At 39.1% G+C, this 22,041-nt stretch overlaps 2 protein-coding genes across 2 annotated transcripts in view; one reads left to right on the top strand and one right to left on the bottom strand.

Annotated features, from left to right (window-relative positions):
• Window positions 1-998: 998 nt before the first annotated feature.
• LOC146004521 (actin, cytoplasmic type 5-like) overlaps window positions 999-22,041 on the bottom strand; it is a 35,753-nt gene continuing 14,710 nt past the window's right edge. The window contains exons 2-5 of the mRNA XM_083143400.1: window positions 16,520-16,669; window positions 9,844-10,083; window positions 2,799-2,937; window positions 999-1,704 (exon numbers count right to left, since the gene is read on the bottom strand). Coding sequence (XP_082999526.1) covers window positions 1,079-1,704; window positions 2,799-2,937; window positions 9,844-10,083; window positions 16,520-16,645 — 1,131 coding nt within the window. The 5' untranslated portion in view covers window positions 16,646-16,669 and the 3' untranslated portion in view covers window positions 999-1,078. The remainder of the gene's footprint in view (window positions 1,705-2,798; window positions 2,938-9,843; window positions 10,084-16,519; window positions 16,670-22,041) is intronic.
• FANCI (Fanconi anemia complementation group I) overlaps window positions 16,904-22,041 on the top strand; it is a 188,333-nt gene continuing 183,195 nt past the window's right edge. Inside the window, exon 1 of the mRNA XM_083143396.1 lies at window positions 16,904-16,956. The gene's annotated coding sequence lies outside the window, so the exon portion shown is untranslated. The remainder of the gene's footprint in view (window positions 16,957-22,041) is intronic.

Here is a 22,041-nt window from a genome sequence, read left to right as displayed (position 1 = left end):
TTCAACCTTTGTATCTGTGACGTTGTAGTGCTACGCTGATCATTCCTTCATTCAAGTTTTAAAGATTTTAACGACTGACAACAAAATCTTTGTAGAATTAGAGGGAAAATGATCCCGGTCGGAATTCCAAGAAAATGAAATCCAATTTCCAAGTTCATTTTATTTCAAAATTTCTGCTGAACTACAAATAAATTAACATTAAATAAATTAATAAATTAGCCATGGATAGCATCAATTGTCTCTGGCCCGTACACTGTTTTTTTTTATGTATTCGCCAGAGCATCGGTGCAGAACAGCAATAATCAACAAGCAGCCGACACATATCTTGCCTCCAGATCAGTACAACGTGTTTTGATGTAAACCGGGCGCTTACAGCAACACAAATCTGCTTCGGTATGTACATAGATAAATGCAAGGGCAATGGCCCACCATTGCCTTGGTTTATGGTTACGTACAAGCTGCACAAGGGAAGAAGAATTGGGTATGTTTTTAGGATACTAAGGGGAACTATTAAGGATAATATGGGGTATCATTAAGGATAATAGGGATATGCATTAAGGATAATACGGGGTGTGTATTAAGTATAATGCAGGGTATGTATTAAGGATAATGGAGGGTATTATTAAGGATAACAGGGCATTGTTAAGGATAATGGGGTATAATTAAGGATGATGTAGGATACCTATGCATTAAGTGTAATAGGGATGTGTCTTGAGGATAATACTGGGTATGTATTAAGGGTAATGGAGGGTATTATTAAGGATAGCATTGGGTATTATTAAGGTTAACAGGGGTATTGTTAAGGATAATGGGGTATTATTAAGGATAATGTAGGATATGCATTAATTGTAATAGAGGTGTGTGTTGAGGATAATATGGGATATGCATTAAGGATAATACTGGGTATGTATTAAGGATAATGCGGGGTATTATTAAGGACAACACAGGATAATGCAGGGTATGTATTAAGAATAATACTGGGTATGGGTTAAGGGTATGCATTAAGGATAATACGCAGTATGTATTAAGATTAATGCAGGATATGGAATAAAGTCATTGGGAATGGTAAGGCGAGAATTTAAAAGCATTTCCTGTGGACAATAGATGGTCCCGATTCGTTGTATTCCTGTTTGGAGATCCACATCTGCTGGAAGGTCGAGAGGGAGGAGAGGATGGATCCTCCGATCCAGACGGAGTACTTCCTCTCCGGAGGGGCGATGATCTTGATCCTCATGGGTGCCGGAGCGAGGGCCGTGATCTCCTTCTGCATCCGGTCCGCGAGACCAGGGTACATGGTGGTGCCCCCGGAGAGGACGGTGTTGGCGAACAGGTCCTTGCGCAGGTCCACGTCGCACTTCATGATGGAGTTGAAGATGGTGTCGTGTATGCCGCAGGACTCCATCCCGAGGAAAGACGGCTGGAACAGGGCCTCCGGTGCCCGGAACCTCTCGTTGCCGATGGAGATGACCTGTCCGTCCGGGAGTTCGTATGACTTCTCCAGCGAGCTGGAAGCGGCAGCGGTGGCCATCTCCTGCTCGAAGTCGTACGCAACGTAGCACAGCTTCTCCTTGATGTCGCGAACGATCTCCTGCTCGGCCGTCGTGGTGAAGCTGTAGCCTCGCTCTGTGAGGATCTTCACGAGGTAGTCCGTGAGGTTCCTGCCTGCCAGGTCGAGCCTCAGGATGGCGTGAGGAAGCGCGTAACCTGTAACGGTAAATACGCATAAACACATTTGGATTCCATGTAAAGCTATATTGGATATAATAAGGGGGATTTTTAAGAATAATACTGGGTATGTATTAGGTACCGGTATTATGTATTATTGGGGATAATGTAGGGTATGTACATGCAGGAAATGCGTTAAGGGGGTATTAGGGATAATATGGATGTATTCATAAAGGATAATATTGAACATTTATTACGAATAATACCGGGTATACTTAGGATAATGTAGGTTGTGTAAAAAGGTTAATGTTATTAAGGAATATTTAGGAAATATACGGGGTATATATTAGGGATAATACAGGAAATTATTTACGATAATGTAGACAATAGTTGTTTACTGGTCTACGTATATTGCATAGTCTACCTTGCCTTCGCGTAGGTTGTTTACGAATACATAGCCTTCGTATATTACATAATCTACATTGCTTACGTGTAGATGTTGACTATAGTTGTTTTCATAGTCGACGTGTATTACATAGACTACCTTACATACGAACTGATATAGACTATGGTTGTTTTCATAGTCTACGTGTATTATACAGTCTACATTGACTATGTGTAGTCTATCGTCTTTTACGCTAAGGTACAATCACTAATCTCACCTTAATGAAGCTGCAAGTCCAATAAATAATAATTATGGATGGAACAAATTAATTGGTATTGTATCGATATCGACCAATATAGGTATTATCGATAACTTTAAGGATCCGGCGTCTCTAAAAATACATTTTAATATCGTTATTGTATTTTTATTTGTTCGTGTAATAATCACAATAATATTATTAATTGCCCTATTTATGTGTGAAACATTTGGTTCGGACCCATTCCGAAATATAGTTCCAGATATGTGCCTGCGTACCCACATAGATTGTACAGTCACGGACACTTCTGGGTTACCTTGGTATCATTGAAAGTCAATTAGGCTGATGCAAGCCAGAATTGTCCGTAACTGTACGTAGATTTGCAATTTGTATCGAACACTGGTATTATCGATGTCAGGAAAGCATCCATAGCGATCGATCTCGAATAATAATAATAATAGTTCCAGGTGAGAGTTAATATGTTATTGTTACCTTCATATATAGGCACGGTGTGTGTGACGCCATCTCCAGAATCCAGAACAATCCCGGTCGTACGCCCTGAAGCGTATAGGGAAAGGACAGCCTGTATAGCGACGTACATAGCAGGGGCATTAAAAGTCTCGAACATGATCTGCAAAGAAGTAAATAAAACCATTATCATTACAAGTAAGTTCATGGGGCGTACACGAGATGAATATCTTTACCGCAGCCACTTATGCTCAAATATTAACAAGAGTGTTCATGTATATGTTTGATGTATCCTCTTTGATCTTGGTAATAATGAGCATTACGTAGCATATTTATGCGCCGTAATAACAAAAATGGCGGTTGATGAATAATGCAGGAAGGGGGGAAATAATGAATCAGCATTCTTCTGCAAGGGCATAAGTTGGAATGCTTCTTGGAGTATGAGAGGTGAATGATTTGAATTCGCCATCCACTATTGCAAGCATAACGAGTTTGTAATCAGATACTTGTTACACTGTGCACTGCAACTTGAATGCTTGGTTGTGATAAAGTGGTAGAGTTATACAGCTTATTTATAGATATGTAAATGTATAATCTTTCTACTGTAGATAATGTATTGTGCAAAATATCACCGTCAACACATATTTATAACGGCCTCAATTATATATAAATATTAATAAGTGTCTTCTGATTTAAATTGTATTAATATGAAATCCTATTCTTTGTTGAATTTATCAATTTGGTACAATGTCATTGAAATTTCACAGCAGATCTACAACTACTTTACATACAACTGTTATAGTACATGTGAAAACACATACCTCTTGTGATTAGCATGCAATTTTAATTTGAATTATACATTTTCTAATAATTTTAACTATACTTATTCTAGCACTATCTTCTCTGGTGTTCGGGTGAGCATTTTCTTTGTGCCAGTGATTGTAGTTGCATAGACACCGCTGTATTTATCAACAATGCCTAATTATTACTTCAGCATTGTTGTGCGCTTGGAAGATGAACTCAACAATAACGTCAATCGAGACAATGAGGGAGAAAGCTATGATTGCTTGATTACTTCAATTTGCTATGACAGATGCGCAGAGAAGTCATAAAAATTTACTGACAAATTGTATTTAATCCAAAAGCAACTCTTGTGCATTGTGCAGCACATATTTGAAATCTACATGCTGTTGACTATTTGCGTGAAATTTCTGCTAGAAGAACTGCATTGGCACTGCTAAATCAGTTATACTCTCAAAGGATTTTGATTTTAAAAAATGCAGTGCAAGAAAGCTAGTATATGAAACACCCTAATATTCTCAAATTGTGTGACGCAAGGTGGACAGAAATGTATGACTCACTAACTTGATTTGTGGAATTGCACTCACTAATTGGACGTGTTAAAATTACAGTGGTGTAAGTCACTTTCTTAAAAAGAAAAAACAGACTGACTCACAGCAGTTTGCTGATCAACACAACAGCTGTTTCCTTTATCACTACACCTTAAACTGTCATCTGTTGACAGTCGAATGAATCTCTGATTTACTTCACGTTTTCTGTTAATAGATTGACTTATATAGATCTGGTTTCTGTGTCTAAGTCTTTTTTCTTGAACACCACTGTAACTTTAAACCATCCAATTGTAGAAACTTTACAGACATTACAAATTATCAGTACAAGAGAAACATTTCATCACGTTTTTAAGCATGAAAATAAATTATGCCATAACCATAGGCAGCATAAGTTCGATTATGTCTATAGGCTTGCTGACAAACATAACATTTGGTTTAAATTAGTTGAGAACCAATGGATCTATTGGAATCATTTAGTTTTCTCTGGCCAGCATCATTAAATTAATTTAGTGTAAGTGCTGATTTTCATTTGAACATTCCATTTCGGACATCGGAAAATTCCAATTCATCAGAATATTTCCACTTCAATATATTTGTTAATGAAAATTGCTGCGCAGACTAAATTGACCGTGCTACCCGTCCCTCAATGGAGGGTAAGATCGTTTGATCGCCCACCAGTACTGCCGCGAAGGCATTTCCTGCTATCGCAACCATCTTTCCAGGTGGTTGCCAGCTTGGGCTGCAAGTCGCAAACTTCAGAACTTCTCGCTGCCTGGTATAATTGATACCAGGGGCCGGTACCGCGGTTGAGAAACACTGCCCTAGAACATGGGCGTCGGGAGGGTGGGGGGGGTCGAACGTATCGGTGGCCCCCCTCTGGAAATTGACATCGTTCATTCAAAGATACAAGAAAGCCGAAAGTTTGTTACTCTTATTGTTAAGAACAGAAATAAGGTTAATTTAGTTAGCATTCGAACAGAATAATCAAAATAAAAAATGCATTGGATCGAAAATATTGGATGAAAAATACAGGAACAAGGTTATATTCTACCATTTCATCCAAAGAACAAATGGTTCCACAGTTTTCAAAATTCAAATAATTAATTACAGTTGTAGGTGAGAGGTCACACAACACACTTTTTAAAAAAGAAAAATCTCCCTGCATGTCAAGTCTTTCCTTGAACGAGACGTGCAAAGGTTAATATCAAAATGCATTCAGATACTAATGCAAAATAAATTATGGAAAATAGTTGTGATGGTATTTACTCGTTTGGTGGGTCGAGTCTCCCCATTTACATAATAATGATAATATTATTATTAATAATAATAATAATTATTATTTCGAATAAAATTTATTTTTGTTAGTTTGTAATATTTATTATTGTATAATAACATTTAGAATCGTGGTAATAATACTTGATATTTATATATTATTCAACTTTTATCATACACCCGACACCCCTTGCAAAAATTTCGGGCGGCGCCCATGCCCTAGAATCACCAGATTATACGTAAAAGCCAAAAGTACCACTGTCCTAGAGTACGAAGCGAATTTAAAAACGATTCTTTTTTCCAGTCGATTTACGGTATTAGCATATTTGTTCTACCATATGTTTCATATTTTTTTATGATTACAGTACAAGCACCTGCTTCTGACGCCTGTTTCCTCTTGCGTTCACATTGTCACTTCCCATTAGCCCGTTTCGTCTGCCCTGCGTACTTCTTTCAACGCCTACGCTAAACAGTGCGGTGATGAACGTCCAAGCTGTTTAGGTCTGACGGCCAAACATGTTCTTCCGTTGCATGCTTTTCGCAGGAACATTGCACATCGTGCATTGCCTCGGGCTCACAAGTAAGAAAAGAAAAAAAAGTACTAATATACAGGTTTCTTTACTCGAGAACATTTTATTTAATTAAAACCTGGCATTACGGCCGCAGAACAGTTTGTAATAGTTAGAGAAACTCCTCGGCGGGGGCGGACACGGGATAGCATATTTCATGATAATTAGCCCGCTGAAGGCTTATCGGATGCAACCGACCGCCGTACGCTGATTAACGCGGTCCGACTTTAACGCTCTGCATACCAAGGGAAGGAAGGTGGCGTGTGCTATGCCAGTGATATCTCGTAATTAAAAGCAATTATAAGAGAGTTGTGTGTCGTGTTCCAGTCACTGTAACGTGAGAATGCGTTGGTATTTTTCTCCTCCGTGGAACTGGGCCACTCGCTGTCTTGTCCCTGGAAGGTTAATGGACAGGAGTAAACGTGTAAATGTCATTCTTCGCGATTGCGACGCGATAAAGTGCATGTGTGTGTGAGGAATGGCCATGCTACTATGGCCGTACGCTCTCGAGCAAAAGTTGGTTGCATCATTGAATTTAAAAGCCTTAAATGTAGGCAATCTGAAACGTTCGCCAGTGTGACAAATTGCATACCTAGTAAGGATATCTATAGTCAATCAGCCGCAGTCGAGTGCATTCTTTCTCAAGATAATTGGTCACACTTGTTTTGTTTCTCCACACTCCTTTACTGTTTTCCTGAAGACACCCAAATGCAGACTTCACGTCCACGTTGTACATCTTTGACTGCATTTTGCAAACTAAAGAGGCTCTGGCGTCTGAACTCACAGCTAGTATAATCCTCTGCGTGTCTGTGATTGTCCCTTTGTCCATTTCATATTTTCACCATTCATCTCCGCGATTAGCCAAAAGTGGCAGGAAAGCAATGCAAAATAAATCAATTCAATCAGTCATGCTTTATCATCTTCTAACCACCTCACAAAAATAGATTCTGAGCTGAATACAAGTCTATATATTATCAATTCGTGATCTGTTACCATTGAGTACTTTGACTATTGGACAAATGTTTTGTAGAAATATTTGCAAAAATTATTATTTATGCTGCGGCTGTTTTCGTTTTGTTTCACTGTCGAGATATTTCACCCACTCTTGCTGGATTTGATCAACTTGTTGCATTAGCACTTGTATGTATTATCTATGTAAACAACATGGCGAAAGGTGATAACTTAGCAAAGGGCGGCGTGGAATTAAAAGAAAATTATACTTCGTATCAGTTGCTGATGTGTAAGGATAACTTTCATACTCTTTCTTCCAAATTCGAACAATTTCTCACCTAGGAAGAAACCTAATATAGGAAATATTCTAGTATTTTAGGGGGAAAAGACTACTCTTGGCTCACGACTGCCATCTGTTGTTGTTTTTTGCATACTATTTATCTTCATCCATAGTTGATAATAGAAGAGATGAGAAATTTTGTTGTAAATAGGGTTTTTCTCATTTCATTAGGAACCAATATAGTTGAAAATGTCACTTTCCTTTCATGAAACCCTTGAAAATTAATTTTAATGCACTTTAGATTGTCTATATAGTCTATGTAAACTACAACCCAATGTAATCTACATGTAGATTACGTGTAGACAACGCATGTAGAGGTAAACTTATAGTCTACGGCACATCACTGATTCTAGGACAGTGCTACCTTTGAATTTTCTACTGGTGCTTCTAAGAGATGCCTCTGCTATATTTATAAAAGGATGTATTTGCTTTAGATTTGATTGTTTCTATCATAGAAAGAATAGAATGGTTTTCCCTTGTAATAGTAAATATAACAAAAGTGCATAAAACGACCGGGAAGAATGAAACTACAGTTAGAAAACCTTGCAAAAATTATTTAAAATCATTAAAAGCCAATAAGAATGGTGAATAACCTCCAAAGGGTTAAACTATTTTTTAAAAAAATCAAAATAACACTGTTCCCTGGTTCTGACAGATGTGAAGCACTATTACAATGTTTAGAAATATGATTTTCTATCATCTTCCGAGCCCCAATCATGAGTTTAATGTAAGGTAAAAACCCTTAAATGACTGTATTCATTAATAGCGGCGCAAAAGTCAGTTTACCCAAAAAGCACATTGATAATAGTATTACGATAGTGAATATGCTTCTTGTGCTAAGTAATATTTTTTAGGTATACGGTTGGTAACATTGTCGTGTTACACTGGCAACAGTGCATTCGTTATTCTTTTGTCGACAGTTGAGTCTCTGGCTTGTTGTAGTGTGGTTGTTTGTTGTTTGCAAGCAAGTTCTGGTCTGTAATGTGTTGAAAACTGCCCAAGCATTTGCAAAACGTCCCCATAAGTCCACAATACAAGCAGAACAGCAATTGCAAATAAGCCGTCGGAGTGTTCAGAGAATGTTACGTGGCATTAAATTCAATGATACAAGTTTGCTGTACCGTATTTGCAATTCTGTTGTTGATCGTTGCAAACAATGGAGGACCAGTGTTCCCTTCAGGCATTTCTCCGGGAGGGCGGAGCAGCACCTCCGGAGGGATTCTAGCCCCCCCCCCCCCGGACAAAATTGTACGATAAAACCAAAAAGTATAAAACATCGGACTGCATTACTTTGTGTGGCAAATATTTTTGCCTTTATACTTCCCTCTGTAAATAACAACGCCCACATCTTACTAGGGGTGTGCAGGACAGAATATTTTGGGTCGGGACGGGATCGGGACGGGAATTTTTTAAAATCACGACATTCGGGACGGGAAAAATTCGCAGTCGGGAAATTTTCGGGACGGGAAATGTTCGAAATTTCCCGAAGCTCTGGAAATCTCGAATTCTACACGTAATTTTCACCTTAAGGGATTGTTTTTGCATTTCTGGTACAAAAAAACTAACGATTTCCGATAATTTCCAGACATTTACAATGTATAAAACGTCGAGAATTAATGACTTTTGAAAATTATCATTCGGTATTTCCCGACTGCTCGGGATCCCGAAAAGTCGGGAACCCATTTCCCGAAGTCGAGATCGGGACGGGAAAATTTTTTTACCGCTCCCGATCCCGACTTTTCGGGATCCCGCACATCCATAAATCTTATAGAAGAAGCAGAATAAAACTGGCAACCGCACTAGCCTTGTCTCCTCTCTCCCATCTCGAATGTGCAGTAGTGCTTTCCGCACCAAAAGCGTCGACTCTTTGTCATCAGAGACGACGCGTATTTTCTTTGTAATTGATACACAACAGTATATATTTGTAAACGATAAGAAATTCGATTGTTGAGTCAAAGATGGACTGACTGAAAAGTGTTGAGTTGAAAAAAAATCTTTATGCGATAGTTAGAATCTAGCCACTGCATTGCATTCGTCAAGTTCATTGACCACTGGTAATTAATTCTCAATGTTAAACGCACATATGTTGCTTTCGCAGATGAGATTCGCAACGCCCTCCCGGTTCTCTGGATTGCCCCCTCCCCGAAGCCAGGAACCCTTAAGGCACTTGAATGCTTTGTCTACGTCATCTATGCAATTTTATGTTGTATTCTCTATTATGGTTTTAAATTTGTACACTAAAGAAATAAAACAAAAAAAGCAACGGGTAAAAAAATGCACACTGGCGTCCTAAAAGTCTCGATTAGCCTATATGTGAATGAAGTGGACTTAAACATTCAAGCCGACCCCATGGCGGAGTGGTTAGCACCGCGCTACAACGCCAAGAGTCCCGGGTGTTTTTGTGATGTCCCATCATCAATGTCAATTCATATTATCCCTCATTCTAATCGTCGCGATTAGCCAAAAATTGAAGAAAAGCGACGCTAAATAAAACAATTTTAAAAAATTGAGGATGTGACGTCAGAGCAGTCAGCCCGCCACCACTTCATTCCTCCACCACCCTTGACTACACGTAACAGCAGTACCTGAGTGATTTTTTCTCGATTGGTCTTTGGGTTGAGTGGCGCTTCCGTCAGAAGGATGGGGTGCTCCTCGGGGGCGATTCTGAGTTCGTTGTAGAAGGTGTGGTGCCATATCTTCTCCATGTCGTCCCAGTTGGTCACTATCCCGTGCTCGATGGGGTATTTGACGGTCAGGATGCCTCTCTTGGCCTGGGCCTCGTCTCCAACGTAGCTGTCCCTTTGGTCCATGCCGACCATTATACCCTGAAAGTAAACGGCTTGAATTAAACAAATCAAAACTGACATTGAGATTTGTAGTGATGTGATGTTTTCATATTGATCACACCACAGAATCGGGTCAAGAAACCTTAGGGAGGTCAATATGCTTCCTCCAGTTGACCTTCAGTAATCCGTTCTCTATGCTCAACCAGATGCAAATGAAGCCAACAATACCACATGTATTGAACCAGTTACACCGTCATGTCATAAATGTCTGTACTTTTTTTTTTGTTCTGACAGCAAATCAAGTCCCACAACAGTATCGAAGTCCGTATTTGCTTTAGGTACTAGAAAAGAATACATTCTCACAGATTGCATGTAACAAGACACAATATAACTTAGAAACATGCTCAATGTGTACAAGCAAACCTTATGATTAGGTCTCGGAAGTTGAGGAAAAATCCATTTTTTTTCCTAGTGTCCGAAGACGAGGTCCAACATAATATATGTTCATTTTGGGTCATTGTAGGCCAGAAAGAGGTGGGTTTTATTTGTCCTTTTTTGCCTTTTTCGGCGTTTTTTTGGCTTATTGGTCCTTTTTTGCCCTTTTTTTAGGTCTTAACGGCTTAAGTCTTCAACTTCTGAGCCCTACTCATGATAATTGAACTAAACAGCCCCCCCCCCCCCGCCTGATATTCCAACATAATTATAATAAATGTTTTCTTTAAAAAATCTTCTTCTTAGTTTGATTCAGAGCCAACATGTATTTTATTTTTATTCTTATTTTAACCATTGTACGCGTACTAAACAATATGTATTTTAATTGTATTCTTGTTTCAATGGTGCAACAATTCTAATGTAACACCATTAAGCCTTGTTTCCATGATTATGAAAACTAAATATGCTGACCAAGGCAGTAATTTATTTTATTAAAAACATAAACTAAAACGTAACGTTTCAACCTTCTAGCAAGGTCTTCATCAGACTCTGTATCAAGTACAAAAGTGTACAATACTTACAATAAATTACTGCCTTGGTCAGCATATTTAGTTTTTCAATTCTAATGTGTTTTTATTTTTATTGTAGTGTAATGAAGTGTATTTTTCAATTTTTACTTTGGTGTACTGATGTAATGTACTACACAATGTTTCTTCTTTTTGTTATGATGTACTAGACTACTAAATATTACCGTATTTCATTTTGTATCTTGACGTTTTCCATACCCTTTTAATCAAGGTTCAACGGAAGAAAAAAAATCAAGTAAGCAAATTTGAAGGATTTTCTAAAAATAATTGTTAAAATGTCAAATGGAGTATTCCACGAAAAGTGGTCCTACTCCATGTAAATAACAACATGAATTAATATGGAATTTATTATTGTTTTTAATCGCATTAAGGTTTAGATGTTTGTGAATGCATATCATTTGCAAATTTCATCATAAATAGTGGATAGTTATTATTAGGGAGCGGAAGTTGATGACCTAAAAAATATAGGTATATGACCTAAATGTCCTAAAAAAATGGGGAAAAATGACGTAAAAAATGCAAAAAAATACCATTAAATTTGTTAGTTTCAGGTTAAAAATTGAAATGAAAAGAATTAAACAAAATGCAATCTTGCTTTTAAAAAAGGCACCAAATGATTCCACATGCACATTCAATTAAAATATGCAACGATGATTTCAAATGGAAACAACCGAATAATTTTAAAATATTTTAATAAAAAAGTCGTACACACTGAATGAATTGGTGTAAAATGCATTAATTTCCCGCGTCTTTGCCTGGTGATGTAGTGCGGTGTGTCTCTGTGGCATTGTAAAGAGAAAGAAATTATCACGATCCATGTAAGACAATTTTTGTTTAGAAATTTAAAAAATTGTATTAAAAAATAGGGAAACCAAAATCAGGACAATCTGGCCAGGGTATATCCAGCCTCTCCTTATCTGATCTTAAATCTGAGTTTGCTCCAGACGGGCACCTGGTGGTTTCCCCCGACACAACAAAGACTGTCACCAGTTCAGCATTTCTTTTGCACGTAAATTGCAATCCTGCGAGATATATATTTAACCTTGGTGAATAGACTCAAGAATATCACCAAAATGAAAGAAGTGACAAAATATGACGAAACAATACACAGAATATTGCGAAAATGACGGAAAAATTACGTAAATCCTGAAAATTTGAAAAAAATGCTTAAGAATGCACTTAAAATTACCTTTTTTGGGTTCCAGACGAAATGTAATATTGTGTATATTTAATGGGCATCGTGTCCGAGATGTCAGAAAAAAGATGGCATTTCATCAACTTCCGCTTCCTGGTTATTATATTTTGTTATTAAGTTTTACGCACGTCGTTCAGAAGCTTCAAAAAAAATAACTTTAGTCATAAACTTTACTCTCTGTAACCTCTGAGATAAAAATCTGATTTTTGTAATTTCGTAAACAATGAAACTTGCATCTTGCACTCAACTTTTTCGATCTAACACACTTTATTTTTTTACCTTGGTTATTCTGTTGGAACGCTAATTAACTCAACTTTATTTACGTTATTAACTATAAAATAACATGCTTTCTGCTCTCTTGTAATGAAATGAATAATGTCAATTTCCAGTAGGGTCGACGGACCTGTTTGACCCCCCACCCCTGCCGACGGCCACGCTAAGAGGCCATAGTGCTGGGTCAAAAAAGTGGGCCCCTAATCCCCTTCCACTGGTGAGACCCTTCCTCCACATTCTCCCATATGTCTTCACTGTATACAGATGGCTTTACCTTTTACCTTTACATATGTAATTTGGATTTCTATCCCCCCACCCTTTTAGAAGTTTCTCTGCAGGTGATCGTGGTTGTAAAATGCAGTCTGGAAAGTAAAAAATCCCTTGCAATTTACTTACCAAGCGTAATATTACTTTCCTCTGATGTTATTTCAAGAGTTAAAGCAGCATGAAGCACAACAAGTCCAGACCGGAAATAATAACCGTGCTTTTATTGAAAGAAGAAAAACCTGTCTGCTTTTCCTAGATCAGAAATTGATATACTACCATGGTCAACCTAAAGCGAATTTCTTCCTGCACGTATGTAAACAGCTATTAGCCCAAACCACCCTTTGTTCCCTACCAGTAATTTTATGTTCATTGTATCCCGTCCTTTGTTTGTTTCCAAGAATATCCGCGAATATCAAATGAGGAGCTGCTTTCGTGACAGGAACTCGGACGGAACTGAACCATAAGATGCCATGTTGGACGCACCAATGGGCATACATGGTGCTGTACGGTTTTTACAGACTCACGCTGCAATTTGCCACAGGATGGTTCTTGCAGTGTTCTTATCGTCGATCTGTTCCAGACTGCCGGCTGCAGACCCGAGACTCAAGAAAGGAGTTTGCAGGACACGTTAACTTTTTTGTCGTCATATAGCTGCCCCTTTAAGTCGATCTTCAAATGTCGAAACATATAAAAATCACTGGAGGCCAGGTCTGGTGATTGAGGTGGGTGAATGATTCTTCTAAACTTATCTTTGTCTACAGTGAGACATGTGTGCTGGTGCATTATCGTGCAACACATTCATCCAGTACCTGTCGTTAGTCCCCCTTTTCCGGTGAATGGGTTAACGCACTTCTGTCAAAGTTTCTGCATACGATGCACCATTAATTGTGGTATTTCTGGGAAGGAACTGCTAAACAGTGGACCTTTGCAGTCTCAAGAAAACAGTCAACAACAGTTTCCGTCTTGATTTTTGAACGTTGCCTTCTTGGCCGAAAGAGAGTCTTTACATACCACTTCATGGAAACCCGGGGTGAAGAGGACCGTGAAAAAGGAAAGAGAATGGTGAAGAAGCAGAGGAGGAAATAAGAGACGGCTGAAGAAAGAGATAAGTAGAATAAGACATAGAGAGGAAACGACAAGAAAGAAGGAAACGGTATAGAAAAGGAGGAATAAAGAAATAAATATCGGGGGAAACAGCTGAAGAGAGAAAGATGGAGATAATTAGAGGAAGACAGAATGTGAAAAAAGAAATAAAAGTGTAGAAGCAGCGGAATAAAGCAAGAAAGAAAGAGATACAGGAATACAGGGTGAGAAAAAGAGAGAATGGTAGAGCATGAAAGGAAGAAAGCAAGAGATAAGAAGAGGAGTACAGGGTGAGAAGATGACAGAAAGGTAGAGTAAGAGAGGAAGAAAGTCAGAGATAAGAAGAGAACAGGGTGAGAAGAAGAGAGAAAGATAGAGCAAGTGAGGAAGGAAGCAAGAGATAAGAAGAGAAGTACAGGGTGAGAAAGAGAGAGAATGGTAGAGCAAGTGAGGAAGAAAGCAAGAGATAAGAAGAGGAGTACAGGGTGAGAAGAAGAAAAAGAGGGAAAGGTAGATCAAGAGAGGAAAAAAGAAAGAAAGAAAGACCGGCTAAACCTCATTTACCTCCCTTTCATGACGTCCATGAGGGGAGCAAATTGTCTATCGTCATGATAATTCATGTTATTCATTTTGTTTCGGTCAATCAAGATTCAAATACCGGCTAAATAAGTTCAGAAGCAGAGAATATCATCTAGTGAAAACACACAAAACCGTGCCTAGAGAGGGGACTTGGGAAGGGCATGAAAATTGGTTTTTATTTCCAACTTTATGCATCTATTCGGTACTAGACCTACAGTTTAAAGTGGGGCCCGAACCAATATGTGCCTCCCCCCAGATATCCAACCCCGAGCAGTTTGTTTTCAAGGCGACGTCGTTATCACTAGGTCATCGGGAAGCACATATACACATAAAGGCCTACACACATACCCAATGTTAATTGCAGATATGGTTTCGTCAGAAATTGTTTTGGGGGCTTGCCTCTGCAAATTTATATAATAACTCGCACACTTTCGACATGGCCTTTGGCCACTTCGTATGCGCTCTCGTGTTTTATGATAGGGTTCGTCAATGCTCATAATGTCTTTGAAAATGTCGCATGTAGAATTGGAGAAAAGGAAACAAGTGAATGCGTTCGCTGATTTGAAAAGTTTAGTATCCAACGCTGTCTGTGCACTCAAAATATTTTTGTATATCTTTTCTTTCCATTTCAAAATAGTTTGGTGTTTTATGTAATAAATTCAATAGCGACACCAAATTGGGCTTATTTTATCATTTATATATTTTAATTGTTTTCAATCATACTCCTAAAATTCCTACCTTGCCTCTGTAGGAAATTATAAGGATCATATTTTGAAATACGAAAATTCAAGTATCACTCACTTACCGTAGTTTTCGGGGTGAAAATAACTTTTCTTTCAGTTCCCTAGCAACGTCCGTTTCCGTGGTCAACAACAAACATGGCAAGCACAAGCATTGTTACATCTCTTAACATTTCATTAAAACAGACATGATTTGGCTATTTCTGTATTGAGTACTAAGTTCCATATATAACTATTTATGTAATTTCTGGACTGAATCATCTTATGTAGATGTCACTCTTCTTTCATGCACATTTTCTAAGTAGGGATTGAATCATCTGCGTTAGTGTTGATCTCGAGGATAAATTATGAGAACAATGTCGGATTTTTAGCCCTTGGAAACGGACGTTGCTAGGGACGTCAAAAAATGGGGTTTTTACCCTTAAAAGGATGGTATATGGGTGATTTTTTAATTTGTTTGAGACGCTTTCGTTGGGGGCGGTCTTATTTGAATATTTTTTTACCTCCGGAGTTTCCTTCATGGAGAACATTTATGTGAATCAGTGGTGGGATTCGGGCTTTATATACAGCGTGTATCATAATAGAGTAAGCAACTTATCAAGTTTATTGTTAAAGCATGAGGTTTGTTGAATAACATTGAGAAAATCTCCAAGTTTTGTTTTCATGCGCAAGACTTTTGTAAACACGGTCATTGTGGCGCTGGTGTAGTGCTAAAGGAAATGGCGACTTTCACAGGTCCCCAGACTTTACGCCCCTAGACTTCTGCATTTGGGGCTTTGTGAAATACAAAGTCTTTGTGCCACAGAATGTGCAACAGCTAAAGGAGAGAATAAGAAACGCCCTTCCTTTGGTGGACGAGGAGTTCTTGGGAAAAGTGTGGCAAGAACTCGAATTTTTATGGGATGTGTGTTGAATAACTGGTGGAATCCACATTGAATGTTTGTAGACATTTTGTAGCCATTGGTACCCATTTGTAGCCATTTGTAGACATTCATAGAAAATTGAAATGTTACTGATTGATACATAACAAATATCATTGTTGTTCTGCATATAGTTTGGTCGAAATAAATTCTTAAAATTGTTTACTCTATTATGATACGCCCTGTATATTGGATTAATATGTAAAATACAAGTTTGTATCGCCTTCCAATCACGACACCACAATTGCATAGTGGTAAAGTTGGATCCTGGGTTCAATCCATCCTCGATGGAGACACATTGCACCTTAAACTATCAAGTCCCAGTTAAACTATCTGACCACAAAGAGGACTTACAACAGACGTCGACAAACAAACAAACAATCCAATCAATTTCATTACCTGATATCGTGGACGACCGACAATAGATGGAAACACTGCTCGCGGGGCATCGTCACCGCCGAACCCAGCCTTGCACATACCGGATCCATTGTCTATGACGAGTGCGGATATGTCAGCGTCAGCCATTGTGGAACAGTCTTTGTGTTATATCTGAAACAAGTTAGAAAGGTCTGATTAGAACCTGTTCAAGCGTTCTATAAAAATAACAATGGAACTTTGAAAATAAAGTATTCCCTCTCGGAGACTTTCGATTAGCATCATCATCATCATTCGCAACACCACCACCATCATCATCATCACCATCACCATCATTATTATTATTATTATTATTATTATTATTATTCTGTATAACGTTTCATGTTTTTCCTTGCAGTCTCGAGATACAGTGACCGGGCGGAGACAATAGTTTCATGGAAGAGGTAGAGATTCATTCAAAGGTAAGTGCGTCTAATATAAATACAGTAAAATCTCGTTAATCCGGACTCCGATAAGCCGGACTTCGCTTAATCCGGACAGGCAAAAGGAGAAAAAAGCAGAATGCAAGGTTTTAATTGTGGCTAGAAGTCAACAAGAGAACTTACCAAAGAAAAGGCAGTCAACCACTGATGAAATTCTGTTTCCCGCAGACTCTGTACTGTTCTGTATAGTGTATTTAGGCTTATGCCCTTTAAATACAACATAATAAACGTGTTTTGTTGCTATAAACTGAGTTTTAATGCACTTTCTACTGTTCTTTTAGGTTATTTCAGTTAATACGGACTTTCGTTAAACCGGTCAACTTATCAGCCATCTACCATTAGTCCGAATTAACGAGGTTTTACTGTTTGTATAAAATATATAGTTAATCAATTATCTGAATCCGTAAGAGTTCGTTATATGTAAAGTTGACTGTATTTGGTGTACACTCAGTCTCGGGAGTCTGTGGAGCACCGCTGCGCATGGCTGTAGAGAAGGGGAGAAAGCGAGTGGGAGGAGCAAAGCAGTAGGACCTGCAGCAAACAGCTGGTAGCTGCAGCTGCGTTTCCCCCCTCCTAGATCGAGCCCTCTCTAGTCTCTACTTGCGCAGAGGACTTGTTATCATTCGCTTGTTCGAGAATCCCGGTTCTCTGTCTTGTGTCAGTGTTACAAAATGCCTGTCTTGTTCTGCGTGTCATGTCTATTTATTACCCTCGTTTAGGGTCTCGAAACATTTCAGTTGCCCATTTCAAGGTACTAAAAAACATTGAAAAAACATCCTTAATGAACGATGATATACATCTGTGTCAATTATTGGTTACAAGGATAAAGGAATGGAACAAACTGCCTGCACCATTGACTAACATTATTTGCCATCAAAGTTTTAAGAAACAACTAAAGAACTTACTATCGTCCCAACAACTACATTAACCTTCATATGTAAACAATTGCACTTGCACTTACACATCACACAATGCATACCTAACACCCCTTCCCCCCAACACACATACAATGAACTACTGAAGACTTATTACTTATATTTTATACTTATCAATTCAATGTATCATTTTATTATTGTATAATCTTTATATTATCTTTATTGTATTATCATGATCAATGTGTTTTCTTCTATGTTTTTATTCATTTATTGTATCTTTGACAAGGGTTGGTTGTAAGAACGGCCCACCATTATATTCTATTCTATTCTACGCAACCTTCATAGCTACAAAACCAAAGTTTTCTGGACTATATACCTACTGAACAGTAGCTCAGGGAGCACGAGAGATAATATCTGATTATAAGCGACCGGTTCAAACCTGAGACCTTTGGCTTCGCAGCACGTTACGCTGACCATCGGCTGTCGATATCTCGGACATAGGTGAAGATCCAGGATTCTCTACAATGGAAGACCAATTGGAAGTAGTTAACTAAACCAAACTCCTCAACAGCCCTCTAAGGGTAAAGGCCTGCCAGAGCGCTCTTTTCATTGGGTGACGCGTGGTCAGCGCATCGAGCCCCACCGCTACTTATTGTTTTCAAGTAGCTCCCCAATTGTACTCACGACGCTGGGTCAACGCCGAAATTTGGATGACTACCACCGGGAATCGAACCCGGCACCGCTCAAACAAAGACGAGAGCCCTATTGGAAGCTTGTTAAACGAGGCATAAGCTATTTCGATCAGTCCGTCTATGAGGTCGACAATCAAAACATTTTTTATGCAATATCTTCCAGGAATTCTCAAATCTTTAGATTTAGGTACAGTGGGATCCATGAGTATTACCGTGCAAATTGTCCATCACCATGTTCGTGCACTTTATTTGACCCAATAAGAGTTTCAAGAATTAAGAGAAAACTCAAAACAAGCTGTTTACAACTTCTGCACCAGCAACTATAAAGATCCATCGCTTAAAAACACATAGGATGTAAGAGAAAATTTAATGAATACTCATGCACGGTAATACTCATAGATCCCACTGTACCACTAAACCAAAATTCACCGAACCACCAAGTATTGTTATGAGGTTAAGTGGTATCATTTGAAATTGAACTGATATTGCAAATAGTAACTAATTATTTTACATTGATATAGTAGGTATATGGTGCAAATTTGTTAAAAACAAAGTCAAAATTCGTGTTTGCGCTACGTAACTTATATAGCATTAATAAAAAGAAATGATCATATCCTTCCTTCCTACACACATACCGGACCGCGAGAGGTTCTGAACTTTGCGACTTGCCCGAGCTGCCATCCACATGGAAGGATGGCATTTCATTCGGGTTTCCACTGCGAAAACAGAAAATGTTTTCTCGACATTGGCGGTGGGCGGTCAAACGTTCTAATCGGGAGGCGAGTAGATTCCCGCCTCCAAATTTGGAGGGGGACGGATACCACGGTCAATTTAATTTACGCAGCAGTTTTCATTAACAAATAAACTGAAGTGGAAGTATAACATACTGCCGACCACCATGGCAGAGTGGTTGGCACATCGCGCTACGACGCCAGGGATCCCGGGTTCGAATCCTGGCCTGGGCATGAATGTTTGTGAGTGTACGTTCATCAATTTGATCATAACATCACTCATCCCCATCTTTGCAAATTAGCTAAAACTGTCACAAAAGCGAAGTAAAATCAACCAACCAACCAACCAACCAACCAACCAACCAGCCAGCCAGCCAACCAACCAACCAACCAACCAGCCAACCAATCAACCAACCAACCAATCAACCAACCAACCAACCAACCAGCCAACCAACCAACCAACCAGCCAACCAACCAATCAAAATCATTTTTGTAAGATGAGGTGTATTGTAAGAGAAAGGGTAGAAAATGACCACGTTATCGTATACTTAGTGCATATTGTTAAGTATCTCCATGTCTCTACTAGGAATTCCTATCTTCGAGAACAAAAGACACTGATAATCTCAACTCGTGGTAAACGAAATATTCGATTTATCCTTAATAAAATGTTTGTTCCTTGTGTACTCATTCACAACGTTTTTACAAGCTTAAAAGCCCGCCTCTGTATTCTTCTCGACTTCTTCCTCATTTCGTTAACTACAGAGCATTCCCTGACATTCGCTACGAGACATTCGCAAGCGGCCCGGCATCAGCGCTTGTCTTTCCCGGTGAACGAGTCCGCGACAGTCGCACGCTACAGTCTGTTTTTTTCGCTCTCCCTGCCTTCGCTCTCTTTACCTTTCTGTTGACGTTGCAGACTGACGCCAGTATAATCCTCCCTCGGAAGTTGTGTTGTGTCGTGTCCGTGTGTTGAAGATCGTGGCTTAATATGGCACCACAAAAGTTTACATTATAACAAAGGATTTATCTTGTCCCGTGTTACTTCGGAAAGAGGAATTGTGGAGAAGTGCGACGACGTTATGCAACCAAATTTCCTGGTGTTCCTGTTCCACATAGGACCACTATATTAAACCTCGTAAGAAAAGTTTAGAGTAACAGGGTCAGTTCTGAATAAAAGTTGAAAGAAAAATGGGGAAATAAAGTATACAAAGACAATCCGCACACCATCCGTGAGTTAAAAGAGAGTATTGTACGAGAAATCGGGAGAATTACAGTAGACGAACTTGCACGTGTAAATGCCAATTTCCTTGGGAGATGCCAGGAATGTGTTGCAGCAGAGGGACATCATTTTCAACACCTTATGTAGTCAAGGTTAGTACACAATATGAAACTGTAATTTTAATAGCCGACTCTAGCGACTGTCGCAGACCCCCTTCACCGGGAAAGACAAGCGCTGATGCCGGGCCGCTTGCCGCCGAGTCTCGTAGCGAATGTCAAGGAATGCTCTTAGTTGTCATGGATATTGTCAAACTGTTGACAAGTTCATTTGCCGTTCTCGTTGCCATGTTGACATCTATGGGTTAGTCAATCCACTTGCCTTTCTGATACAGGTTGTCTGTGACACGCTAAACAGTTTACAAAATAAAACAATGAACGAATACAAAATTCCGAGGATAAGAAGCATAGAACTGTGATGTAATGTTCAGAGCATTAAAATTGTTGCATTATTGTCTTTTTAATGCTTTATACAGCTTGATTGTTGAAAAGTTAAGCGATTTTTCCATAAACGAAACCTAAAAAGTTAAGGTTCGGTTCCTACCTATAGCTTAAAAGCGATGACTGCCAACACATCGTGACCACAAACTTAATCCCTTCAGTGTTCTGACAAGGACATTCCACGTGATACGGAACGAAACAACCAATCCGAGTTGTTTCCCAATCGGAATAGAATAAATTAAGACTTTTTTTCTGGCAGAAGGAACAGGAAAAAAAATGAACAAACCGAGAAATAACACAGTACCGTTCTTGGTTCGTTGCTTCCCGCGGCACCCTCCCCCTTAACCCGAATCTTCCCAATGTTGTTTTTTTCTTTCTCGCGAGTAGCTTGCAAAACGGCCCCGAAGTTCCTCTTCAGCGACAGAGCTTGCTTGTGTCACTCAAACGAAGGACTTCGTGGTCGAGATTGCAATCTCGAGTAGGATTTGCCAGGGGAGGGGACGCCATACAGCTCAATTAGGAGCAGAAATATGGCGGGGCGTCACAATAATTAGAGTGATTACTATAGTTTGCGAACTGAACCGAAGCGTGATTGCACCATGCTTTGGTTCTTTAACAGTAGTTTGGTACTCCTACGCAAAATTGAAAGTTCATTAACAATAAAGAGTGTGTCTGCGTCTTTTCTCTCTCTCTCTCTCTCTCTCTCTCTCTCTCTCTTTGCTTCCCCTTCTTACAGCCTTTTCTCTTCTTTCATCCTTTCTCTTTCTGTAACTCTTTCTCTCTATGCGTCTCTCTTTATCACCCTTTCTTACAACCTTTGCTTTTCTCTCATCCTTTCATTCCCTCCCCCCCCTCTCTCTCTCTGCTATAACTTAACAAGTTTAAAAACAAGACGCTGCAAATAGCTGTCGCGCATCTCACACCACATTTCCCCACTTCATTCTCCGTAGCGACTTTGGTTCGCAGTGTTGCTACCTGGAGGGAGCGGAATGGTCTGAGGATTTTCAACGAAATTTGTATTCGCTTTTTCCTGGGCTGTTTTCTACCTGT

This window comes from Lepisma saccharinum, chromosome 21 (assembly GCF_977018435.1).
Source record: "Lepisma saccharinum chromosome 21, izLepSacc3.1, whole genome shotgun sequence".
Lineage (NCBI taxonomy): Eukaryota > Metazoa > Arthropoda > Insecta > Zygentoma > Lepismatidae > Lepisma > Lepisma saccharinum.
Note: the sequence above shows the minus strand (reverse complement) of the source record. Positions and strands in the feature narration are given on the sequence as shown.